Source organism: Amblyraja radiata, chromosome 32 (genome assembly GCF_010909765.2).
Source record: "Amblyraja radiata isolate CabotCenter1 chromosome 32, sAmbRad1.1.pri, whole genome shotgun sequence".
In the NCBI taxonomy this organism is placed as follows: domain Eukaryota; kingdom Metazoa; phylum Chordata; class Chondrichthyes; order Rajiformes; family Rajidae; genus Amblyraja; species Amblyraja radiata.
In genome coordinates this window covers 16,798,819-16,824,419 of record NC_045987.1, presented here as the reverse complement: position 1 = coordinate 16,824,419, position 25,601 = coordinate 16,798,819, and the positions used below count along the sequence as shown (strand labels likewise).

Below are 25,601 nucleotides of genomic sequence, written 5' to 3'. Positions count from 1 at the left end.
CACCTTTTGCTTGTATGGGACAAATATTTCTGAGCCTGTCGGCAGCTATACCCACCTCGTGTGGCCTTGTTTTCAGCATCTCAGATTTCCAATCCAGCCCAGCAGCTTATCGGCAATTGGCTGGAAAACAGTTACCATGTAATTGCCAACCAAGTACCACTTGGGCCTTTAGGCATTTAATTCTCGATTGTAATCATGTACCGTCTTTCTGCTGACTGGTTAGCACGCAACAAAAGCTTTTAACTGCACCTCCGTACACGAGACAATAAACTAAACTGAACTGAGTTCACCCATAGCATTTCTTCCCAAGCGAAATGGTAGAATTTAGAAAACTGACATTTTAAAGCATCTAAATTATTTTGGTGGGCTAAACGTCACACATATGTTGAACTTTGCTCACTTCCCCACTGACAGGAACTTTACAAGCCTCAATCCTGACTTTTCCCCATCCACCCCCTCCCCTCTAAAACTGAGTCCCAGTTGACCTGGCACTTTGTTTATTAAGCGTTCCCGCTTCTTGCTTTTACTTTGTGGTGAATTACAAAGCAGCTTGGTTCAGCTCCCTTTTGTTTCTCCCACCTTGTGTCGTAAAAGTGGTAAGTAGTTATTGCAAACGAATGAGGCCTTTGCTCTTTCCCACCAACTGTGTGATGGAGCCCACTCATTCTCGGGCTGCATGTTTTGATTTTTAATTTTGTCAGTAATCTCCTTAACTCTATTTCAGATTGTGACTTCCAGAATGGTATTCACAAAAGCTCAATTTCTTTCCTCTGTTGAAGGCGCCGCACTGTGTGGCTGTGGTAGTGCTGTAAAAGCCAAGCAGGATGGAGTCTGAAGGGTGAAACATTGATTGTCATGTTTGTTGGTTGCATTGTAATCCAGTAGCAGTTTTCGTCAGAATAACTGTTCTGATTAAGTCTGTGGAGGTGGAGTGGCAGACAAATGCAACCTAGCTGTGAATCTGATGGAGCCTGTTGATCTTTTCCCAATGTATTTTTTGTCTCATCTTTTTTTGCATGTGCAGTTTTGTAAAGCAAAATCGAGGTGCTCTATCTCGCAGCTCATCAGTCTCCAGCGTTAATTCACCGTGAGTCTGCTCTCTGTTACAATATTATATGGTAACCCCTTCGGAAAGCCTCATTCACCATTTTAACGCTCAGTGTGAAGAGCAGGTGTTGTACGCATAATGGTTGTTGCTCTTCTACTGTTTGGGCAGTACCTTTTTGTCAACTTCATTCACTCTCATTGCTGGCTTCTGTGCATTTCAACCCGTTTGCGGCTTCCCTCGATCTTTCCAGATTGAATTGGGTAACTCGAACAAAGTCTAAATTTCACATTGCCTTCCCAACACGGATTATAACAATCAAATTGCCTGGTTGAGGTCACAAAATCACTTGCAACGAATGAAAATAAATCTCAGTTACCATCAAAAATAAATAACTTGCCCCAAATTCTTTCATTCAAAAGTAAATCTTTAATACTAGTTTAGAATGTCATTGTCAGGTGCCTTTTCTAATGTCCATTTGCCTTTCAAAGCATCATTGTTAAATTTTGAATGAACTTGAATATACTACATGATTTTATTTTCCTAATGATATCCTCTTTTATACATGGGAGTTAAGAGCTTTGGCCCATTTAAATTACCATTGTGTCTTTTATTCGGTGAAACTTTCTATTTCGTAACCCTGTAAAATAATAATGTGACATTTATACAACTTGAGCAATGTAACAATTGGGTATGACAACTAAGGACTCTAGCAGCTGTAGGCTATACATATCAAGAGTGCCCAATCACAAAAAAAGAAATGAATCCTCGAATAAATCCTTGGAACACTTATCTGCGATTAATTTGATTATTGTCAGAGTTTTATGCAGTTTGTAAAAAGGAGAGAGCAAGTGCTTCTGCAGGATGTGCTTTAAAAATAATTGGCTGGCTTACTGAACTTGAAGGGGCTAACGCCTCGATTAACATAGTGGGAAAGGAATTTATATGAAGTGCTTTATCTGTAGAAATAATATCACAAGGTGTACTTTCAAGACCTGCTAATTTTTGTTCAAACTTTCGAGTAAAAGTCCTAATATTTAGTTTTATAATGTATCAGCGATGTGTTGGTGATCAGAATCTTGCTCATCAAAGTTAAGCTTGTGATCCCTCTCTACAGTTTTTTAAATTAATTTTTTAAAATATATTTCCTATAGTTTTGTATATATTTCTTATATATATATGGCTTGCAATAATTTTGAAATTATAGTAAGTTTAGTAAGTAGGATAAAGATGCTAAAATATAGTGAGCGAAGATCTTCAACTAAGGTTGTGATGAAACAATTGTGCCATTTATTCCAAGTTATTTTTATACCTTAAGTGAGATTCTAATATGACAATTCATTGGTCTACAAATACTTCAGAGAAAGCAGAAATCATCCAGTCATTTTGAAGAATTATTCCAAGTTATAGGTTCAATGCTACACTTTGCAAAAGTGTATTGTGTGGGTCATCGTGAGCATTATGTTTCAGGTGTTGAAAGTATAACTTTTCAGCTGAAACTCCCTGTGTGTGTTGTGCCGTGAGGAGTGCTATATGTCCCACAGGCTCATTTCACTGGCTCATCTCAGTGCTGCTGTCCGTCCGTGTGTTTCTCTGTGTCATTTGCAATATCACGGTGTGTGCGTGCGTGTGTATGTTTCCCTTCACCATCGCAGTATAAGTGCTTCAGTGTTTCTGAGTGCTAACGTGTGGCACGACTTGCTGCTGACAGGATTTGCATTTTGGTTTACATGAGGAAATGTGTTTGTTTTTGATTATTGTGTGCTGTTGTTGATTATTGTCCGATTTTGACTTTGACTTTCCTCCTTCTACCGAGCGAGAGAGAGAGGGCTATTTTTTAATGCAAGTATGGAATGAGAAATTTGTCGCGAATTACCAGAGAGCCACTCTGCCACTTGATGACAGGACCCATTGATTTAGATGTTGTGGCGTCTCCGAATGGAGGGCCTTGCCTTGTTCTCATCCTTATATTTGGCAAGGGCAGTCGGATTAGGGATGCTGGAAGATGCACACTAATACCAATTTGCAAACCAACGTCTGGGGCAAATTCCAGCTAGCCTCGGTTAAATATCTCAATGTTCCGTCTGCGCTGTGAAAGTACCAACGTCTGACCAAAGCACCAATCTGCTGTCTTTGCCCGTTTGCTTTAAGTAATCTGTGGAGATTTAAGATGAATGAAATTCCTCATGGATTTTGTGAAAGTACAACATGTTGCTCTTCTTTTCTGTCATTTGCAGCAAAGATCAACAGAAGTCGTTCAAGTCCATGTCCGTTTGGGAACAGAGGACTTCCCAACTGAGGCGTCAGCACCTCCTAACCAGTCAGGAGGCCCTCTTCAATGAGCTGGATGATGAGCAGCGCAGAATGTATGTCTCTTCCCATCAGATCCGCCCGGATATGAAGACCCACCTGGATCGACCTTTGGTGGTGGAACCCAGGAACAATGTAAGGAAGGGCAGCGATAAGATGCGCCCCATTGACTGCCAGGACAGTGAGCAAGAGAGGCTGGTGCAGCCCGAGGACTGTGAGGTGCCAAAGCGGCCCCATCGGCACCGAGACAAGCCGGGGGAGCAGGACAAGGACAAGGGAGACGGTGCCCCGGAGCCGGCAGAGACCGTGGCCCACAGCAAGGATGAGCAACGGCGTTCCCACAGGAGCCGGAACAAGGAGACGGAGAAAGAGCAGGAAGAGACGGCCAAGGAGGGGAAGGGCGAGCGCAGCAGGAGCCGGGAAGGAGGGCGGAGGCACCACCACCACCCGCAGGGCACGGCGGGCGAGGCCCCCGAGAGGGAGCACAAGCGACACCGGTCCCACCGGCACGGCGGCGAGCAGCAGCACCGGGAGGGCAACGGCACGGCCAACGGCACCAAGGCCGAGAGGCGCAGCCGGGCCAAGGACGGCTCGCGCTCCAGCACGCGGGAGAGCGACGCACCCGCCAAAGGCCAGAATGCGGAGGGAGCAGAGAGGCGGCGTAGGCACAGGCAGAAAGCTCTCTCCACCTACGAGTCAGAGGAGAAGAGAGACAATGGCGAGAAGGAGGGGGAGACTGTTCTACGAGAACGGTGGAACCACAAAGTGAAGTAAGTCTCTACCAGCTCATCACTAAAGCTTTGATGTGCAGTCTAGGGGTTTCAGATAGGGAGGCAACACTCTCCTTAATGGAGACTCCCCCACCCCCCCTCTCTTTGTCAACCCACATCCATTGTTTCAGAAAGGTACATTACACTATGATCCTGTCACCACAAGCATTAGTGGACATGCACTGCACAGGGCATGCCCAGTCTAAAGAAGGGTCTCAACCCAAAACGTCTCCTATTCCTTTTCTACAGAGATACTGCCTAGCCCGCTGTCTATCTTCTGTGTAAACCAGCATCAACAGTTCCTCCCTACACCAGCTCTGTACAGTAATTTGGGAGGCACATCATTAACCTGGTCTATGAATCCCAGTCTGCTGGGGTAATGCTGGCCACTCATCAGAGAGTTCCCCCCACACTCCTGCTCCTGAGCTTTTCCAATGGATCCTACCAACAGTTCTTGTATTAGAACATAAAACACAGAAACATTACAGCACAGGAAAAGGCCCTTCGGCCCATAATGTCTGTGCCAAACATGATACCAAATTAAACAACTCACCTCTGCCTGCATTTGATCCATAATCCCTCCATTCCCTGGATATCTATGTGCCTATCTAAAAATCTCTTTAACGTTCCTATCATATTGGGACAGAGTTGTGCTGTGCCCAGGGACTGGACACTTTATCTTCTGTCCACATTAACTGGAATCGGATATCCATGTGAAATTCTTCAGACACCTTCTTCCAGCTGATCATCTCTCCTGTGTTGCAAGTGCCATGTTTTCTCCCCCCCCTGGCCACTTCTTTCCCAACGTTTCCTTCGTCTGGAGGATGGTGACTGAAGGTTTTCACTATGGATATCCGATTGTCTGTAACCTACTCTCCTAACGTATGCTGTAGGAAGGAACTGCAGATGCTGGTTTTGACCAAAGATAGACACAAACTTGCTGGAGTAACTCAGCGGGACAGGCAGCATCCCTTGATAGAAACATAGAAATTAGGTGCAGGAGTAGGCCATTCGGCCCTTCGAGCCTGCACCGCCATTCAATAAGATCATGGCTGATCATCCAACTCAGTATCCCGTACCTGCCTTCTCTCCATACCCTCTGATCCCCTTAGCCACAAGGGCCACATCTAACTCCCTCTTAAATATAGCCAATGAACTGGCCTCAACTACCCTCTGTGGCAGAGAGTTCCAGAGATTCACCACTCTCTGTGTGAAAAAAGTTCTTCTCATCTCGGTTTTAAAGGATGAGAAAAACTTTTTTCACACAGAGAGTGGAGAATCTCTGGAACTCTCTGCCACAGAGGGTAGTTGAGGCCAGTTCATTGGCTATATTTAAGAGGGAGTTAGATGGAACTTGATATAAGGAATGGGTGACGTTTCGGGTCGAGTCCCTTCTTCTGACTTCTTCTTGTGAAGGGTCTCGAACCCGACATGTCACCCATTCCTTCTATCCATAGATGCTGCCTGTCCCGCTGAGTTACTCCAGCAAGTTTGTGTCCATCTGCTAATGTATGGCCTAATGCCAGACAGCTGCTTACCCCACAGGCAGCCATGGTCTGAATCCAGCCCGGTATCACAGGCATTGCTACCCCAAAGCCAGCCCCTCCCCAGTGTGGCCTGGTATCACAAACCTAGTTGTCCAACAGATCGTCACTTTCCACCACCGCCACTGACCTTGCCCCCCAATGTAGCCAAGAACTACCGGCCCAGTCACCAAATAGCCAGCCTCTGCCTCATTCACCGCCTGGATTCAGATCATTATTAGGCCGCCATTCACTCAATGTGGTTGATGTCCCAGGGCATCATTGATGCCAAGGGTTCAGACACAGGACATCCTCTCAAAACAAGCTTTTGTCACAGGTAGACAAAAATGCTGGAGAAACTCAGCGGGTGGGGCAGCATCAATGGAGTGAAGAAAATAGGCAACGTTTCAGGCCGAAACTCTTCTTCAGACAGTTCGATCTACTCATTAGTCAGCCACCTTCTTTAAACAACCCTATGTCACGGACATTCACTCAAAAGACAGACAGACAGACATTTGAAGTGACCTGTTGGTGTCACAGATTAGACAGTGTTATCTAGCTGCATCCTCATTCTTCTAGGCTGATGTTATTGCGGTCCTGCCATTAAATACAGCAAAGAACTCAGACTCTCAGGTGCCCCTGCTTCCAAAGTCATGATCGGTTATGCTGACCTTGGGTCCTTAAATTGGAGCATTGTTCTATTTCCCAACGTCAACTTCTCTCACCTCAACATGAACATTGGTGATTACATTTTAGTCAGAAAAAATTAACCGGGCATGGAATCTGGAAGAAGATAAACTGAATGCTTGTGTGCAATATAAGCATTGCATGCATCGGTTCACTGGCCAATGCTCACCACGTGTATTTTCTGAAGTTTTATTCTTTTCATCCAAGGCCTTATCTTCAAATATACCCATGGATGTTAGCATCCTCTATTTGAAATGTGTGAACTCCACTCTTCCACCAGCCTTCAGTGGATGGGCTAATTCTCTGCTCTGATTTCAGGGTCATCCACACATTAGGTTATGTGCAAGGAATGGAGATTAATTTCAGCAGGTGTGATGCGTTGCACTTTGGGAGGTTAATACACTTAATGGCAAGACCCTTAACAGCATTGATGTGCAGAGGGATCTTGGAATCCATATTCATAGCTCGCTGAAGGTGGCAGCACTGATGGTAAACGAGCCAATGGTATGCTAGCCTTCATTGCTAGAGGCATTGAAAATAAGAGCCAGGAAGTCATGGTACAGTTCTATAAGACTTTGGTTAGGCCAATGGGTTAGGTATCATTTCGGGTCGAGACCAGAAACGTCACCTATCCATGTTTTCCAGAGATGCTGCCTGACCTGATGAGTTATTCCTGCTGCACCCGCTGAGTTTCTCCAGCATTTTTGTGTACCTTCGATCTTCCAGCATCTGCAGTTCCTTCTTGAACACAGTTATTCCAGCACATTGTGTCTTTTGTGTATATATATCTTATCCCTCGAAATACTCTCCAGTAACATGCCTATCACAGATGTTAAGCTCACTGGTCTATAGTTTGCAGGCTTTTCCTTGCAGCCCTTATAAATAGATGTACAACATTAGCCACGCTCCAGTCTTCCGGCACCTCACCCATGTCTAATGACCATTCGTATATCTGCTGACCCGGGTTTCAGGGATGTTTTGTGGCCAGGGTTTCCTCACTGCCTAGGTGCCTGGTCAATCACTGGTTGAACGTCACTGTGGGAGGATGTGGGCTAGCGAGTCTGGCCGCTGGCCCTCTGCACCTAGACCGGGTAGGTGTGGAATTCATAAGGAATAGGAGTAGAATTAGACCATTCGGCCCAAAGTCTACTCTGCCATTCAATCATGGCTGATCTACCTCTATCTCCTAAACGCCAATCTCCTGCCTTCTCCCCATAACCTCTGACACCAATCAAGAATCCATCTATCTCTGCTTTAAAAAAAATATCCACTGACTTGGCCTCCACAGCCTTCTGTGCAAAGAATTCCACAGATTCACCACCCTCTGACTAAATAAAATTCTCCTCATCTCCTTCCTAAAGGAACGTTCTTTAATTCTGAGGCAATGACATCTAGTCCCAGACTCTTCCACAAATTGAAATATCCTCTACACATCCACTCTATCCAGGCTTGTCAGTATCCTGTATGTTTCAATGAGGTCCCCCCCCCCCCCTCCTCATTCTTGTAAACTCCAGAGGTAGGAGACTGCAGGTGGAAGGGAGGGAAGGGGAAGACAGGATCTGGCCAAGAAGGGCTCAGCTTTGAGAATGTGATCGTCTGTTCACAGGGAGGTCCAGCCACCACCAGACAGCATCGTGCTGGGCACAACCTCGCTGCCACCCATGAAGCACCTGCCCCAGCAACCAGAGGATGCCGACAACCAGAAGAACATCAAGCTGGTGACGCTGCCCACGAGAGATGCCGAGCACCCCGTCACCATCAACATCCCGGTTACCATCACGGCACCACCTGGAGAGACGACACTGTTCCCAAGTGAGTGAGGCAGGGCCGGAGTCAGCATGGCCTTGACATTCAGGGAAAGAGCAGTCCCGGCATGAGTGCATGCTTGAAGGGCCTCCAAAGATGGTCACAATGAAGGCCGCCTGGGTAATACAAGCCAGTGTTCGCCAGGGAAGAGCAGTTGGATTATGGTGTCTATAGAGAATCTCTGGGAGTGGGCTCTTTACTGATGGGAATTCCCTTGCCTACTGACATGAAGTCCTTGACCAGCCACCGTCATAGCTGCACAGAAAGGGGTGAGGTGTAGCTAGCAGTGTCACAAGGGAGGATCCAAGGAATGAGTATCTCAGCAGCTCATTGCTGAAAGGAACACTCCCTCAGTTGTTGGCCCTTGTGCAAACCTGAATCAGTCATTGACGTAAGAGTGCAATTCTGACAGCTTGTGTGGAATGTAGTGAGCACACACTGCGGACTCCACACAGTAAACCAATCCCGTTTTTTTGTGGGCAGTCATTCAAGGAGGAATTTCTTATCTCCACAGGTTTGGGAAAGAAGGCTCTTGGTCTTGGCTTGAGGCAGCATTGCCTATGAAGTAGAGAGGACATTGACTTAGAGTCAGTGAGCCCTAGAGCATGGCATTGCCATTCAGCCCAACTCATCTAGGCTGACCCAGATGCCCCATCTAAGCTAGTCCCATTGGCCCGAGTTTGGCGCATATCCCTTTGTAGCTGTCCAATAGCATTTTATACTGTTATAAGACCTGCCCCAACTACCTCCTCTAGCTCCTCATTCCATATGCCCACAGCCTTCTGAGTGAAAAGGTTTCCTGTCTGGTTTGTATTATATCTTGCCCCCCTCACCTTAAACTTATATCCTCTGGTTTTTGATTCCCTTACCCTGAGTAAAAGGCTTTGTGCATTCACCCTCTCTAAAGCTTTGCTAGGTAATATATTTTCTGTATAGATAGAATGCTGACATTTGTGGCACGTCAGGTTGATTGATGAGCCAACGGAAGGCCCTCATGTTCCAGACGCTCCCACTGGGTGGCAATAACCTGTGTACTTCGTCATTGTACATATGGTTCGCAGAGGTTCACCTCGAAAAGCTCTCAAATATAGCTAAGAATAAACTCCGCTATTTGAGTTTAAGAGCTCGGCAATCTCATGTTGTGACAGCAATCATTGCCTAGAAATGTTTTGTTAATGCAGCTACACCTTGTGAATTGTAAATTTGTATGCCTGCACCATTACACACACACACACACACACGCACTAAACTCTTCAGTGTTCACTTGTTGTTCAGCGCATCTAAAAGTCTTCACAATTGCTTCTGTATTTTTCTGTAGTCAACAACGTCAGCGTTGATTTGGAAAGTATGAGTAAAGCGGAGGAGAAGAAGGCGGGGGACGCCGATGATTTGATGAGGGACGGGCGGCGGCAGATACCGCCCTTCAGTTCCATGTTCATCTTCAGCCCAACCAACCCGTGAGTAATGGCGCTGGAGAGGGCAGACCATCGCGGGGGGAGGTGGGGGAGGGGAACCACCTCACAACGCATCCGTCTTCCTCCTCTTCTACACATTCTCTTGCTCATTAAATCACTACATTTTCTCAAGACAATCTGAAAATACTAGAAATACTCAGCGGTTAGGCAGCACCTGCAGGGAGAAAAGCAAGGTTACGGTTTCAGGTCGATGTGCATTCATTAGAGCTCAGAATTCTGATGAACGGTCATCGACCTGAGCCAGGGGTCACCGTCTTAGAATAAAGGGGAGGCCATTTAAGACTCAGGTGAGAAAAAACTTTTTCACCCAGAGAGTTGTGAATTTGTGGAATTCCCTGCCACAGAGGGCAGTGGAGGCCAAATCACTGGATGGATTAAAGAGAGAGTTGGATAGAGCTTTAGAGGCTAGTGGAATCAAGGGATATGGGGAGAAGGCAGGCACGGGTTATTGATTGGGGACGATCAAATGAAACGTTTCCTATTTCCTTCGCTCCATAGATGCTGCTGCACCCGCTGAGTTTCTCCAGCACTTTTGTTTACCTTCGATTTTCCAGCATCTGCAGTTCCTTCTTAAACACAATAGACAATAGGTGCAGGAGTAGGCCATTTGGCCCTTCGAGCCAGCACCGCCATTCAATGTGATCATGGTTGATCATCCCCAATCAGTACCCCGTTCCTGCCTTCTCCCCATATCCCCTGACTCTGCTATTTTTTAGAGCCCTATCTAGCTCTCTTGTGAAAGCATCCAGCAAACCTGCCTCTGAGGCAGAGATATGCAGAGTAAGATTTTTGTGGAACACGCTGGTGGGGTTGGTGGTGGAGGCAGATATGATAGTGACGTTTAAGGTGCTTTTAGATAGGCACATGGGTATGCAAGGAGTAGAGGGAGATGGATCAAGAGGAATTAATTTAATTTGGCATGATGTTCAGCACCGAGGTTGTGGGCCGAATGGCCTATTCCGGTGCTGTACTTTTAAATGGTTCAATAGTTTAATGCTGCATTTATTGTCACCTGCAAATGCACTGTGAAATTATTTTCTTACAAACAGTCCTTTGGAGTATTGCTATAACTAAGCACATCCCCGATTAGCAAATTGTACCGAAATAGTGTACTGATCCCGAATCCTACTGAAAATCCTACAGGTTTTCTATGTTCTCAGTTGCGTTTAGTGTCGTTTATTGCCACGTGTACTCAGGTACAGTTAAAAGTTTTTGTTGCGTGCTATCTAGTCAGCAGAAAGACAATACATCGTTGCAATCGAGCCATCTACCGTGTATAGATACACGATAAGGGAATAACGTTTAGTGCAAGGTAAAGCCAGCAGAGTCTGATCAAGGGTAGTCCGAGGGTCACCAAAGAGGTAGATAGTAGTTCAGCACTGCTCTGGTTGTGGTAGGATGATTCAGTTGCCTGATAACAGCTCTAAAGTGAAAAGGGATATTTAAGAACATTACGCAGTTCCACAAAGGTTCCGAATAATTGCTTATGGTTGTACCCTTTGACATTGCTCTTTCTTGCCAGAGTTGATTTTGATGTGAAGGTACATTGACCTGTATTTTTAGTGTTCGCAGAGCATGCCACTACGTTGTAAATCTGCGCTACTTTGAGATGTGCATCCTGCTGGTGATAACAATGAGCAGCATCGCATTGGCAGCGGAGGACCCTGTACAGGCCGACTCACCCAGTAACAATGTAAGTTGCTGCTACACCTCACCAACAACTGGCATCGCAGTGTGCCCACAAAACCAGCTCAGCTGCAAATGCTCTCTTTAAAGCTTACCGTAACCAAAAGGAATGTTACCATTAAATCCACGGGGTAAACCAGAATGAGTCAATAAGTGGTCAAAGTTTCAAAAATCACCATTTGGTTGCATCGATTTTCCTGGGTAATTTTGATTAAACTGTGCAAGTTACTGGGGCACGTGGATTTGAATTAGTGAACGCAGGAAATAGTTAAATCAGTTAAACCAATAACATGGAGTGATTTCTCACAAAGCACAAGTGTCACACTGTTTGGTCGGATAGAGAGGCGTTGCTTCATCTGCTTTGGTAATATTGTTATACGTGTTTCGTCAAAGGAAGGTGTAAATTGCCAGAAATCAGCTAACCTGCTAAACGATTGTGGCATTTGTAGCACAAGTAACATAACTTTGTTAGAAGGGATCCCTACCCACACAATAGGCATCAGTAGGAATAAACATGACAAGTTTCTGCTATGTCCTATTTCTTGCCAAGGCTCTTCAAAGTAATCCAGTTTTTAATGACTTTTAACAGTTTTGAACTATGGGACTGGCTGATGGGTATCAGTCTTTTAAATATTTTTCAGTGATTGAAAGCTTGCTTCACTTACACATGGTGGACTGTGTGCTTCTTTCAAAGCTATATATTTTCTAGTGATAAATCAATTTTCTGCTGCATTAAAAATGGAGTAAATATATATATATATATGTATATAGTATATATTAATTTGTTCAAAGCACAGGAACGAATAAGCAATTGAATTTAATTATGGCCTCAAATACACATCTTTTGGAAGGTTCACACAAAGTAGGCAAGCTTCATAAGAAGCCAAAATATTAAGCTGATATCAGAAAGGCCAGCACAATTCCGTCTGATTGCAGCCAAAGTGGAAATAGAATGCAAAGTTTGGAACAACTCAGTGGGTCAGGCAGCATCCGCGGAATGAATGGATAGGCAACATTTTGGGTCGGGGTACCTCTTCAGACCCAAACCGCAATGTTGCCCATCTACTTCTTCCACAGATGCTGCCTGACCTTTCTGAGTTTCTCCAGTACTTTGTGTTTTACATAAGATTCCAACATCTGCAGTTCCTTTGTGCCTCCTGTTGCTTGCAGTTTTAGTTCATATTTTACCGTTGTAGCCAATGCATCCTTGAAAATTCAAAAATGTCATAATGGGTAATGAGACAACTTTGAGGGGAAAAAAACCTCAGCTATGTACAATGGAAATTGATCCACATTTTCCTGCAACACGTCCCATGGTTAAACAATCATATCACACGGACAAATTAAAATCGGAGAATTCTAATAGAATTTAGTATACGGCAGTCTGAGGCAGAGATTTTTGTTTTCTCTGAGTAATAAATGTGTGGAATTAATTTAGTTGAGAAGGGCAGTGTTGTGATAATTAACTGCTTTAATAAAAGCCATCTGAATAGTTGATTAAGAAAGTGACGGAACATTCCGGAGGTGAAAATGGGCATTTGGTTATCAAATGCCGTGTGAAACATGAAGCTTCAAATCCTGGTGGGGAAGAGAAATGGCACTTACAGACTGGCGACTGAGTGATTTAAATAACTTTAATTGTTACTAGACCAAGTGCAGACCCGTTGGGTCTGCTCCCCCAACGCAGCCGTTCTTTGAGGCGAGATGCGGGCGCCAGCAGCCGTTATGGTCGCTGGCCAGCAGAAGGCAACAAAATGAGTGAGTGGGGGGGGGGAGAAGGATTTTATTAAAAATGTGTACATAAACACGACGGAAATTAATGAGGAGTGGATACTTGGAATGAAAAGTGAAATCTCTACCGAAATGGAAAAAACTCGGCGTTTCTCGGTCTGACGTTGGCGTAGCAACGAATCAAAGGTTGGCAGCCACAAGTCAGGCAGAAACACACATACACACACACACACAGCCAGCCAGCAGCCACACAGTTTTAATATTATATAGAAGATAGATATAGATAATGCTGTAATTAGCTGGGTATTTTGCTTGATTGCAGCTGAGGTTCGGAATGCTCTGTCAACTGCGTGACATTTTGTGACTGTGAACCTCCAGCGGAAGGTTAAATAAGAGAGAAAGCAGCATGAGTGTAGGGGGTGGTTCTCGTACATGGTCAACATCTGTGATGGGATTGTCCATCCCTTTTCATTCCCGAATGTATTCTATTTTAATGCTTTGAATGACGTTAAAATCCGACAGTCACAAATGGGCATTTCATATCATAACGCCTTCCTGTCAGACTCCCTCAAGCAGATCAAATCAGCAGGGCTGTCCAATGGTGCAGCCTTGATGGCAAGCTACATCTGACATATTTTAAAGGTAGTTTGAACTGAAACAAAATATTGCCTTCATAACGTAACAAATGATGTTGTCTGTGATTAGGGTAACCAGGCAACAGTCACAGGTGTTTGTTCAATAGATATGGTGTGGTAGCGGCACGGTGGCGCAGCGGTAGAGTTGCTGCATTTTAGCGCCAGGGACCCGGGTTCCATCCTGCTTGTCTGTACGGAGTTTCTACGTTCTCCTCGTGACATGCGTGGGTTTTCTCCGGGATCTCCGGTTTCCTCCCGCATTCCAAAGACATACAGGTTTGTAGGTTAATTGGCTTGGTATAATTGTAAATTGTCCCTAGTGTGTGTGTAGGGTAGTGTTAGTGTATGGAGATCGCTAGTCAGCGCGGATGCAGAGGGCCAAAGGGCCTGTTATCACGCTGTATCTCTAAACTAAAAAAAACCTAAACTTAAGGTACATTTCCCTGTCCGTTTGCCGTTACTTGAAGCCCCCTCCTCCATGTTTTATTCCCTTTTCTGAAGAGACCCCCCAATGGAATGAGGTAATTCACAGTCTCACTGTTCAGCTGTTGATATTTCTCCCATTTCATCCCGATTGTCCCAGCATTATTCTGTAATCCACCGCGTATTATTCGCGACTTCCACGAACGCACCATTTCAATCACTAACGCAGAGCTGTAAGTAATTAAATGAAGCACAGAGCGATTGGGACTTCGAAAGCAGCTGTCCAACGCATACTCAGACTGAAATTAAAACATTATTTTCTGTTTAGGTTCTGAAGTACCTGGACTATGTGTTCACTGGGGTCTTTACCTTCGAAATGGTGATTAAGGTAAACATTCCCATAAGTTCTTCATAAATTCACTGCACGATTCTTATATAAAAGAGATAGAAAGCCTGTATTTAATCATACTTTGGCTCAATTACTGAAATAAACATTTTGCAATCAATATATCCCGTGATTAATAAGGGCATCTGCCAGTCAGATTGAGCTTGGAGCTCTGGAGTTTTGTGTCCAATGAGCCCTATATCCCAGTTGGCTTGTGCGATAAAACTGTAAATGAGTTTATTATTTGTGAAAATAGAATGAATTTCAAAAGTTGATGATTCCTAAGCATGTGCTGTTAATTCATATGTACAAACCATATGTACTCATTCTTCAACTTGATAAACGGTCCTTCAAAAATTCCTTTTGCGTCCTTCAGTTTCCAATCATTTGGGGATTTTAAAGTGCTGAAGAAGCTGAAGGATGTTCTAAGGATCCTGTTGAACCTCCCTAAGAATCACCTTCATCTCTTGGGGATGAAGCCTCGCAGATCTTCTGTGATAATTTTCTAGAAGTGTAGAACTAAACCATTGGCCCACAGATTCAGGTGTCACTGGTAATGGTGTTGGTTTATTGTTACATGCACCATGGCACAGTGGCAAACTTTGTTTTACATGTTAGCTGGGTTCAAAGAAAGTATCCATACATAATGGCAATCAAAAACCGCACATGAGTACAACAGCTTTAGGGTGGCACAATGGTAGAGTTGCTGCCTTACAGCACTTGCAGCACCGCAGACCCGAGTTCGATCCCGACTACGGGCGCTGTCTGTACGGAGTTCTCCCCGTGACCGTGTGGATTTTCTCCGAGATCTTCGGTTTCCTCCCACACCCCAAAGACACACAGGTATGTAGGTAAATTGGCTTGGTTAATGTAAAAATTGTCCCAAGTGTGTGTAGGATGATGTTAATATGCGGAGATCGCTGGTCGGCGCAGACTCGATGGACCAATGGGCCTGTTCCCACACTGTATCTCTAAACTAAACAGCTCGTGCATAGAGAAAGGAAACAGAGTGCAGGACATAAACATAGACCTAGAATAGACATTTAAAAGAGAGGAACAATTGCAATGGAATTCATAGATCCTCATTGAAGATTACATAGTAATGAAGACACTGGATGTCCCCCACTCTAAATATTTAATTCCAACTTGGGAACTCCCCCCAGTGCCTACAAAGTACACCTCCCCTTCACACATTTGGCACCCCTTTGAGTATTATTAAAGATGTCTCATTCCAAACCCGCCCCACCCCCAACTCTCTGCAAGGGCTCAAGCTATCTGTGTCCCTGATATCACAGGGGCCAGTGCGTTGATCAATACCTGACATGTGTAGTTTTTATCCCAAAGTCTTTAATACTGAGTTACTCCAGCTTTTTATTTCTGTCTTCAAGTTTAAAGCACCATCTGCAGTTCCTCCCTACACTCTTTGATACCAACAGCAGCTTTGTGCGGGAGTCCATAAAAATAATTTGCTATGTTTTTCCCACTTGCAAAATTATTTTTTCTTTACCTCACTCCCTTCCACAAGATGATTAATTTAGGTCTGATACTTCATCCTGGCTCTTACTTTCGTGATCTTTGGAACATTCTGGACTTCATTGTTGTCAGCGGAGCTCTCGTGGCCTTTGCCTTCACGTGAGTAACATCAGCTCTTTGCAGTATTCAGCTATCTGTGTTGCACCCCCCTCCCCCCCCCCATGGACAGTAAATGTACCTGTGAATGATGAATGAATGAATGAATGAATGAATGAATGAATGAATGAATGAATGAATGATTGAATGAATGAATGAATGAATGAATGAATGAATGAATGAATACTTTATTGTCACATGTGACAAGTCGCAGTGAAATGATTTGCTTGCATGCCCATTGTATGCAATAGTCACCACATAAAGAGCACTTAAATAAAGTTACAAGTATACCACGCCAGGTCTACCATTGTTCAGGTCTATCTTGATGTAATCAAGAGAGAGTTAGACAGACATAGCTCTTAGGGCTAAGGGAATCAAGGGATATGATCGAGAAAGCAGGAAGGGGGTACTGAATTTGGATGATCAGCCATGATCATATTGAATGGCGGTGCTGGATCAAAGGGCCGAATGGCCTACTCCTGCACCTTTAGTCTATGTTTCTATGTTCTTCCCCCCTCCACTTTCCCCTCCCTCACGGAGGGCCCCCCATGCCGGGTCCTCGTTTACATTTACCTCTGTTGTATTCCTTGTGAGCTCTAGGCTCATTATTAATAGTGCCTCCTGCATCATACAGATTCAACTGAATTATCCAAGTCTAATCAGTTCATGCCAGGCTGCAAAATATTTTTGTGAAGTTTGGGTGCAGATTATGCCCCGGTGAATTCAGGCGTCTTGAACAAATTGTTCAAGATACCTGACTCATCGACTCCACAGTTTAGCTCAAACTTAGCACACAAGGTCAGATTTGTAAACCAAATGGCCACCTTAAAATTATTACTTTAACTTGTGCTTCCTTGAACCTGCAAGAGGAGATGCATATTTTATTCAAATCTTCAGCATTTCGTTAGCCTTAAAATACTTATGCAACCCCCCCCCCCCCCCCCCCCCCCCCCCCCCAATCGTGCATGTGCACCTGACTTCTTCAAAAGCTTCTTCTATGTTGACGGTGAACCTGGGAATTTTTCTGGCAATGTGTCAAGACTTAGTTCCCACTGAGGTTGATCTGAGGTACAGTAGAAAACGGAGTAAAAATAAATAAGCCCTGCAACTATTTCTGCCTGGCCTAGTGCAGCTGGTTACCCATCTTCCCGGACTTCCTCCCTACAGCTGTTCCAGCTATTGCCTTCATTTGACATATTGTGAAACACAGACACTGGGTATTTGGAACCTGGAACACACTGCCTGAGTGAATGGTGGAGGCAGGTACCCTAACAACCTTTAAGAAATATCTAAGCCAGCACTTGAATCACCAAGACAAAGAAGGCTCTAATCCAAGTGTTGGTAATTGGGACTAGTGCAGTTCAGCATAGACTCGATGGGCCAAAGGGCGTGTTTCTGTGCTGTATGACTCTATCATTTGCCAAGCCATCATCCGTCAACAGGTCAGAGTGACACAAGCCCCGTGTAGAAATTAGCACCATGCTCAGTGCCATCAGCAAAGATTGGTAAAAATCTTCACGCAGACATATATAATAGCTAACCAATTGCAGCCATTGTTTGGGCTTGCGATAAATAAAGAAATGCTGAAGATTTGAATAAAATTTGCATCTCCTTCTGCAGGGTCGAGGAAGCACAAGTCAAAGTAATCATTTTAAGATGGTCATTTGGTTTGCAAATCTGATCTTGTGTGCTAAGTTTGAGCTAAACTGTGGAGTCGATGAGGAACCATTCCGAGGCTCCATTGCTGCCAGTTTTACACAGCTGGAGGCAAGAGGCAGCTTCTGGGTAAACAGCGATACAGTGTTATGAGATTGTTTAATATAAAAATTCAATTCCTCAGTTATGCAAGTATATTCACACACAATTTATGTGTGCCTCCAGAGGCTCTTTGCAAATATCCCGGCACCATCACATGCATCTCATAAATAAATTGCTCTGTTTAGATGAGCAGCTTGGCAATATTGTTATGAATTTCTTCATTATAAGCAACTCGCAGTTTATAGTGAAACAGTTTTATTGTGTTGGGCTTTAATGATTCGAACATACGATTCCTCCAGCTTTGTCCAAATTATTGTATTCTGCCCGTGCAGCTAAGAGCTGTTGTTTAGAGGGATTGGGTTGACATTGTTCAAGCTAAGTGAACTGTGTTTAGTGAAGTCACTCTGTCATTTTGTTCATCTTTATCCTGAGTTTTGAATAATTTGGAATGTGTGTCCAAAGACACGACTTCCTAGTTGTTCTGCTAAGCGACCATTCTTAGAAACATAGAAAATAGGTGCAGGAGTAGGCCATTCGGCCCTTCGAGCCTGCACCGCCATTCAATATGATCATGGCTGATCATCCAAATCAATATCCCATACCTGCCTTCTCTCCATACCCCATGATCCCTTTAGCCACAAGGGCCACATCTAACTCCCTCTTAAATCTAGCCAATGAACTGGCCTCAAATACCTTCTGTGGCAGAGAATTCCACAGATTCACCACTCTCTGTGTAAAAAATGATTTTCTCATCTCGGTCCTAAAAGACTTCCCTCTTATCCTTAAACTGTGACCCCTTGTTCTGGACTTCCCCAACATCGGGAATAATCTTCCTGCATCTAGCCTGTTCAACCCCTTAAGAATTTTAGTTTCTATAAGATCCCCCCTCAATCTTCTAAATTCTAGCGTGTACAAGCCGAGTCTATCCAGTCTTTCTTCATATGAAAGTCCTGCCATCCCAGGAATCAGTCTGGTGAACCTACTCTGTACTCCCTCTATGGCAAGAATGTCTTTCCTCAGATTAAGAGAATGTCTTTCCTCAGATTAGTGATGGGGAGAAATCAGGGGCTACATAATGCTAAAGAGCATGACAATCAGTTTCCATCCTGCTCTCGTCCTGGCGAGAAATTGGATTTGGGGGAAATCCATTTGCCCTCAGTTTTCATGCGTGAGCAACATACGACGTGTGATTGGGGGCATGTGTTCAGTATTTGAGGATGCAAGAGAGCCGAGAGTGTTTTATTAACATATATCCTGAAATGGAACAATGAAATTCTTAAGGGCCTGTCCCACTGTACGAGGTAATTCAAGCGTTCTCCCGAGTTTTCCCCTGATTCGAACTCAGAGAATGTCCGTAGCGGGTCCGTAGGAGTTTGTGGATGTCTCGTAGCGTCTCGTACGAGTAACGGTCACCGGTAAACCCGTGACGTTTTTTCAACACTGTGAAAAATGTCCACGAGTAAATAAATACTCATGATGAAAAAAATGGTTACTTTTTACTCGTACGAGCCGCTACGAGACATCCACAAACTCCTAAGGACCCGCTATGGACATTCTCCAAGTTCGAATCAGGGTAAAACTTGGGAGAACTGTTGAATTACCTCGTACAGTGGGACAGGCCCTTTTCCTGCAACAGCAGCAGCAGCCGCACAACAGGTTTGTAAATGCGGTACTCAATAGTTAATATAATAAACAAACAGAAAAAAATGTTTCAATAAGTAAAAAACCCAATATAGGTTACCCAAACATATTCTCCAGAGATGCTGCCTCGCCCACTGAGTTACTCCAGCACTTTTTTATCCTTTGGTGTAAACCAGCATCTGCAGTTCCTAGTTTCTACCCTGTAAATATTTAACTTCCAAGGAATATCATCTCTTTTCATGCTGCAAGTAGTTTAGATGTTGCTTTGCAATCAAAACCTACCAAGGAATAAAAACATCTTACTCAGTCAAGTTTGGATCTTGTGTTCACTAGTAGTATCAACTATTGCCTTCAATAGAGAATTTTGGAAGATACTCGAGAGAATGGTCTGTAGGGTGAAGAGGATAGAACCAGAGAATGGCACTGACGAGATTGTTCCTGCATTTACTCAATGTGCAGAATGGCCTCCATCTGTGCAAAACTGATTCAACAATCCTTTGAAATATTAAAAAACAGAAATATTGCGATCAATCAAATGAAAGGTTTGAACGCTCTTTGTCTTTGAGAAAAATCCCTCAAATGATCAAACAGAGGATTGGGCAGTGTGGCTGTGGTGTGAACTGTTCTGGTGCTGAGGCTCAGGCAGCTGAAGGAAGGTTGTGAGTTTGTGCTGCCTCATTGTCACAGCCAGCCGACCTTGGGTCTTTCTGGGAATTGCTTACGAACACGTGCTGAATTTTGAGTAGATCTCATGCATATTCTGTGAGGTCAACCCTCCACAACCCCAGTGAATCTCGGGTGAAGGACACAAAGTTGTTTTCCCCATCATCTTGGGTTGTGTTCAAACTCAAATGAAAAGCACAGTGTTCCCAGCCAAATTATCGCCCAGTCCCAAAAGTAATTAACTCCCTCACTAACAATTAAAGAAATGAATGTTTAATCGTTTTTTTATCTATTCCTGTCTGACTTGTAACTGATTGTTTCTTTTTTCCTTTCGTTCCTCAATGCCGGTGGTGCGAGAACAGGAGTTTTCTCGGGTAAGGATATCTTTTAAGTCTATGTTAATGTTAACATAGGTGTGACCACTGTGAGTGAATGAGTAAACAATTGCACACATATGTTTAATGCTTAATAAAATCATGTTTCCACACTCTGCAGTTCTACAGCACAAAGTCTACATATGCACGCAAGTTCATTAGTCAATGTGAGATGAGATCTGGTGTACACGGTGCTGTTCGGAATGTGTGAGCTCTTTGGGAATTTAAAAGACCATAATTAAATAGGTCATCAGTCATCTGATCTCTTATTTATTTTTATTATTCTATTACTATATTTATTATTATTACATGAAATTATGTATATAGAATAATACATAGATACATAGACAATAGGTGCAGGAGTAGGCCCTTCGAGCCAGCACCTCCATTCAATGTGATTATGGCTGATCATCCACAATCAGTACCCCGTTCCTGCCTTCTCCACGAATCCATTGATTCCGTTAGCTCTATCTACAGTAACTCTCTTTTGAATGCATCCAGTGAATTGGCCTCCACTGCCTGCTGAAGCACAGAATTCCACAAATTCACAACTGTGTGTGAAAACGTTTTCCTTATCTCAGTTCTAAATGGCCTACCTCTTATTCTTAAACTGTGGCCCCTGGTTCTGGACTCCCCCAACATATGGAACATGTTTCCTGCATCTAGCGTGTCCAATCTGTTAATAATTTTATATGTTTCGATAAGAATCCCTCTCATCCTTCTAAAATCCAGAGTATACAAGCACAGTCGCTCCATTCTTTCATTATATGACAGTCCTGCCATCCCGGGAATTAACCTCGTGAACCTACGTTGCACTCCCTCAATAGCAAGAATGTCCTTCCTCAAATAATGTCAATAAACACCAAAATATAGGTTTTGGAAACATTTTGGCAGTTTTAATATTGATTTCTCGACACCAGTACAGTAGAACTAATGGAAAATCAATTTAAAGCACTTCACATTTGCATTATTTTCTTTTAAAAAAAATCAGTTTCAAATAAAATCATTGTATATTATACTTGTTAATTTTTAAACTTTCTTCATTTCATGATGGCCAAAGCAGGAGGAATGATAGATTGTATGTTGGAGCCATTTCAATGTATATTGTATAATGCACTTTGAAGATGGAATATATTATCCAATGCAAGGAATTTGTTGTGCGGTGTTTTTCATAGAATCTGAATCTGTGGCTGGTAAAGCTGCTGCTTTACAAGTCCAGTAAACCCGGGTTCAATCCTGTCTGTGTGGAGTCTGCACATTCTCCCTATGACCTCGTGGGTTTATGCTGGGCACTCCAGTGTCCTCCTGAATTTGAAAATATGTGCATTGCTTGGTCAATTGGCAAATATGATTTGCTCCCTGTGTGTGTGTGTGTGTGTGTGGGGGGGGGGGGGGGGGGGGGGGGGAGGGAGGGTAGAATCTGTGAGCAGTTGATGGAAATGTGGAGAGAGTAAAAATAAGATTAGCGTATCCCGGGTGCTTTGTAATTGGTGTGGACTCAGTGAGCTGAAGAACCCATTCCCATGCTTTATGGCGAAATGAACGAGAAGCCCTGTTCTATTAGAGTATGTGAGAGGTGATATTGTTGGTTATGATTCAAACCAAAAGATGAAGGAGTAACTTACTTAGATTACATAGTGACTGATGGTGGCTACCGGAAATTATCCTGGTAATCAGTTATCCAGCAGTTTGGTCCTCCACATCATAGAGGACAAAGATATGGAAATGTGAAACAAACATCTGAAGAAGTGTCTCAACCCAAAACGTCACCCATTCCTTCTCTCCAGAGATACTGCCTGTCCCGCTGAGTTACTCCAGCATTTTGTGTCAAGAAATTTTACGTTATTGTACGTTAGGGGTAGTAAAAGCACTAGAAAGGAAATGGTGGTGGTGGTAAGGTCCTTCAGTAGATCTGTGCTGAAAACACTCAGTCTAAAAGGTGCATATCTTTTCAAATGCTGTCTGAGCTACAAAATACTCCTCCAATTATGATACAAAGGAAGGCATCCAATCTATACAGTCCACACTGTATATAAATTGTTTCCTCATCTCAGTCCTCAATGGCCCACCCCTTATTCTTAAACTGACCCCTGGTTCTGGACTCCCCCAACATCGGGAACATTTTTCCTGCATCTAGTCGGACCCATTAATTCCTACTCTTTGCTTCTTATTTGCCAACCAGTTCTCGATCCATTTCAATAACATACCCCCAATTCCATGTGCTCTAATTTTGCACACTAATCTCTTGTGTGGGACCTTGTCAAAGGCATTTTGTAAATAGCTGCGGTACCAGCACCGAGCCTTGCGACACGCCACTAGTCACTGCCTGTCATTCTGAAAGCGACCCGTTAATCCCTACTCTTTGTTTCCTGTCTGCCAACCAATTTTCTATCCATGTCAATACCCTACCCCCAATACCATGTGCTCTAATTTTGCCCACTAATCTCCTGTGTGGGACCTTATCAAAGGCTTTCTGAAAGTCCAGTTACACCACATCCACTGGTTCTCCCTTGTCCATTTTCAAAGTTACATCCTCAAAAAATCCCAGAAGATTTGTCAAGCATGATTTCCCCTTCATAAATCCATGCTGACTTGGACCGATCCTGTTACTGCTATCCAAATGCGCAGCTATTACATCTTTGTCCATCGACTCCAGCATCTTCCCCTCCACGATTGTCAGGCTAACTGGTCTACAACTCCCTGCTTTCTCTCTCCCTCCTTTCTTGAAAAGTGGAATAACATTAGCTACCCTCCAATCCACAGGAACTGATCCAGAATCTATAGCTTTGGAAAATGATCACCAATGCGTCCACAATTTCTAGTGCCACCTCCTTCAGTATTCTGGGATGTAGTCCATCGGGCCCTGGGGATTTATCAACCTTCAGTCCCATCAATCTACTCAACACCATTTCCTGACTAATGCGAATTTCCTTCAGTTCCTGCATCACCCTCAGTTCCCCTGCACCTAGTACATCCGGAAGATTGTTTGTGTCTTGCTTAGTGAAGACAGAACCAAAGTACCCTTACAACCCGTCTGCCATTTCCTTGTTTCCCCATAATAAATTCACCTGTTTCTGTCTTCAAGGGAATTTGTCTTAACTATTTTTTTCATTGTCACATACCTAAAGAAGCTTTTACTATCCTCCTTTATATTCTTGGCTATCTTACCTTCGTACTTCATCCTTTCTCCCCATATTGCAGTTCTCTCTCTCTTTCTCTCTTTCTTTCTCTCTCTCTTTCTCTTTCTCTCTCTCTCTTTCTCTCTCTCCCTCTCTCTCCCTCTCTCTCCCTCTCTCTCTCTCTCTCTCTCTCTCACTTTCTCTTTCTCTCATTCTCCCACTTACTTTCTCTCTCCCCCTCTCTTTAAGAATAATCTGAGATCTGTTATCTCACTTGGATTTAAATTTCAAAATTAATTCTTCTCCACTGCACAGTTTCTAGTCAATGTGACCTTTCAAAGGTGAGGTCTACGTTACTGTATCATTATCTATGTTTCTTCACCAATGTATTTACTGGCTAATACACAATTCTATTGTCGGTCTGGTTAAGGCAATCTATTGCTACCTATTAAACTTTGCTTTTGTTTATATTTGCCCGAATATTGCAGCAGAATTAACAGTGCTCAGCACTATTTGTGCACAAATCAGCATCAGCTCAAGGCAAAGAGATACAGTGTATCTCCTGAATTATAGATCATTAAATTGCTGACCAAATTCAGGAGGGTAGCATCTTGTTTAAATTACTCAACTGCATATGCCTGGAGGATGGCTACAGGCACTTGCATTTGAATCCCACCATGACAGCTGTGGGACATGAATTCAAGTTCCTAAATAAATCTGGAATTACATTGCTTGCATCAGCCATGGTTGCTTTCCCTCTCTCCCCATCCCCTCTGCATTCCCAGTTCTCCCACCAGTCTTACTGTCTCCAACTACATTCTATCTCTGTCCCGCCCACTCCTCTGACATCAGTCTGATGAAGGGTCTCGACCCGAAACGTCACCCATTCTTTCTCTCCAGAGATGCCGCCTGTCCCGCTGAGTTACTCCAGCTTCTTGTGATTACCATGCAACAATTGGATTGTTGCAAATCCCCATACGGTCCCCACTGATGTCCTTCTCGATGGGTATTAGCTATCCTTACCCAGTCTGGAGAGTGACACACAATGCTGGAGTCAATGAACTCAGCGGGTTGGGCAACATCTCTGGAGAAAAGGAATAGGTGATGTTTCAGGTCGGAACCGGAGGCGAGAAAAGGCCACAACAAATATTTTAACTCCCATTCCCATACTGATCGTTCTGTCCTGGGCCTCCTCCACTGTCAGAGTGAGGCCACATGCAAATTGGAGGAACAGCACCTCATATTTCTCTTGGGCAGCTTACAACCCAGCGATATGAACGTTGATTTCTCTAATTTCAAGTAACTCCTGCATTCAATCCCCTCCCCTCTCCTTCCCTTCCCTCCCCAACTCTGGTCATCCTATCAGTTCCACTGTTCGCATCCTTCTATCCCTCTCGTTAGCACATCTTCCACCCACTCCATACAGACAAGCGCCTGTAATCAAGATTGAACCCTGATCGCTGGCGCTGTACCACCACGCCACTGTGCTGCCTCTAAACTGTTCTGATTGTACATCCTATCTGTGTCTCTCCTAATTATATATACTTCAATCAGGTCTCCCCACAACCTCTGGTGTTCCAGAGGAAAGCAATCCAGATCTGTCCAACCACCCCCTGTAGCTAATGCTCCCTAATCCAAACATCATTCCTAGGCACCCTTTCCAAAGCCTCCACATCGTTCCTGTAATGGGGCGACCAGAACTGCGCACAATACTCCATATGCGGCCTCATCATGACCTCCTTGCTCTGATACTCAATGCCCCAACCTAGGAACGCAAGCATTCCTAACATATGCCTTCTTTACCAAACATGCTGAATATAAACTTAGTGATTGCTTATGAAACACACCAAACAAAATAGTAAGATTAAACGAGAACTTACCAGTTTGAAGTTTGATCTGTATTTTATGAGGAGTTACGATGAGGGATTACGTGAAGAGCCC

The 25,601-nt window shown here is 43.9% G+C and overlaps 1 protein-coding gene across 1 annotated transcript in view; it reads left to right on the top strand.

Moving 5' to 3' along the window:
• cacna1b (calcium voltage-gated channel subunit alpha1 B) overlaps positions 1 to 25,601 on the top strand; it is a 499,280-nt gene that overhangs the window by 379,668 nt on the left and 94,011 nt on the right. Inside the window, exons 21-28 of the mRNA XM_033049244.1 lie at positions 1,025 to 1,087; positions 3,283 to 4,125; positions 7,942 to 8,147; positions 9,460 to 9,598; positions 11,180 to 11,309; positions 14,420 to 14,479; positions 16,002 to 16,108; positions 20,530 to 20,541. Coding sequence (XP_032905135.1) covers positions 1,025 to 1,087; positions 3,283 to 4,125; positions 7,942 to 8,147; positions 9,460 to 9,598; positions 11,180 to 11,309; positions 14,420 to 14,479; positions 16,002 to 16,108; positions 20,530 to 20,541 — 1,560 coding nt within the window. The remainder of the gene's footprint in view (positions 1 to 1,024; positions 1,088 to 3,282; positions 4,126 to 7,941; positions 8,148 to 9,459; positions 9,599 to 11,179; positions 11,310 to 14,419; positions 14,480 to 16,001; positions 16,109 to 20,529; positions 20,542 to 25,601) is intronic.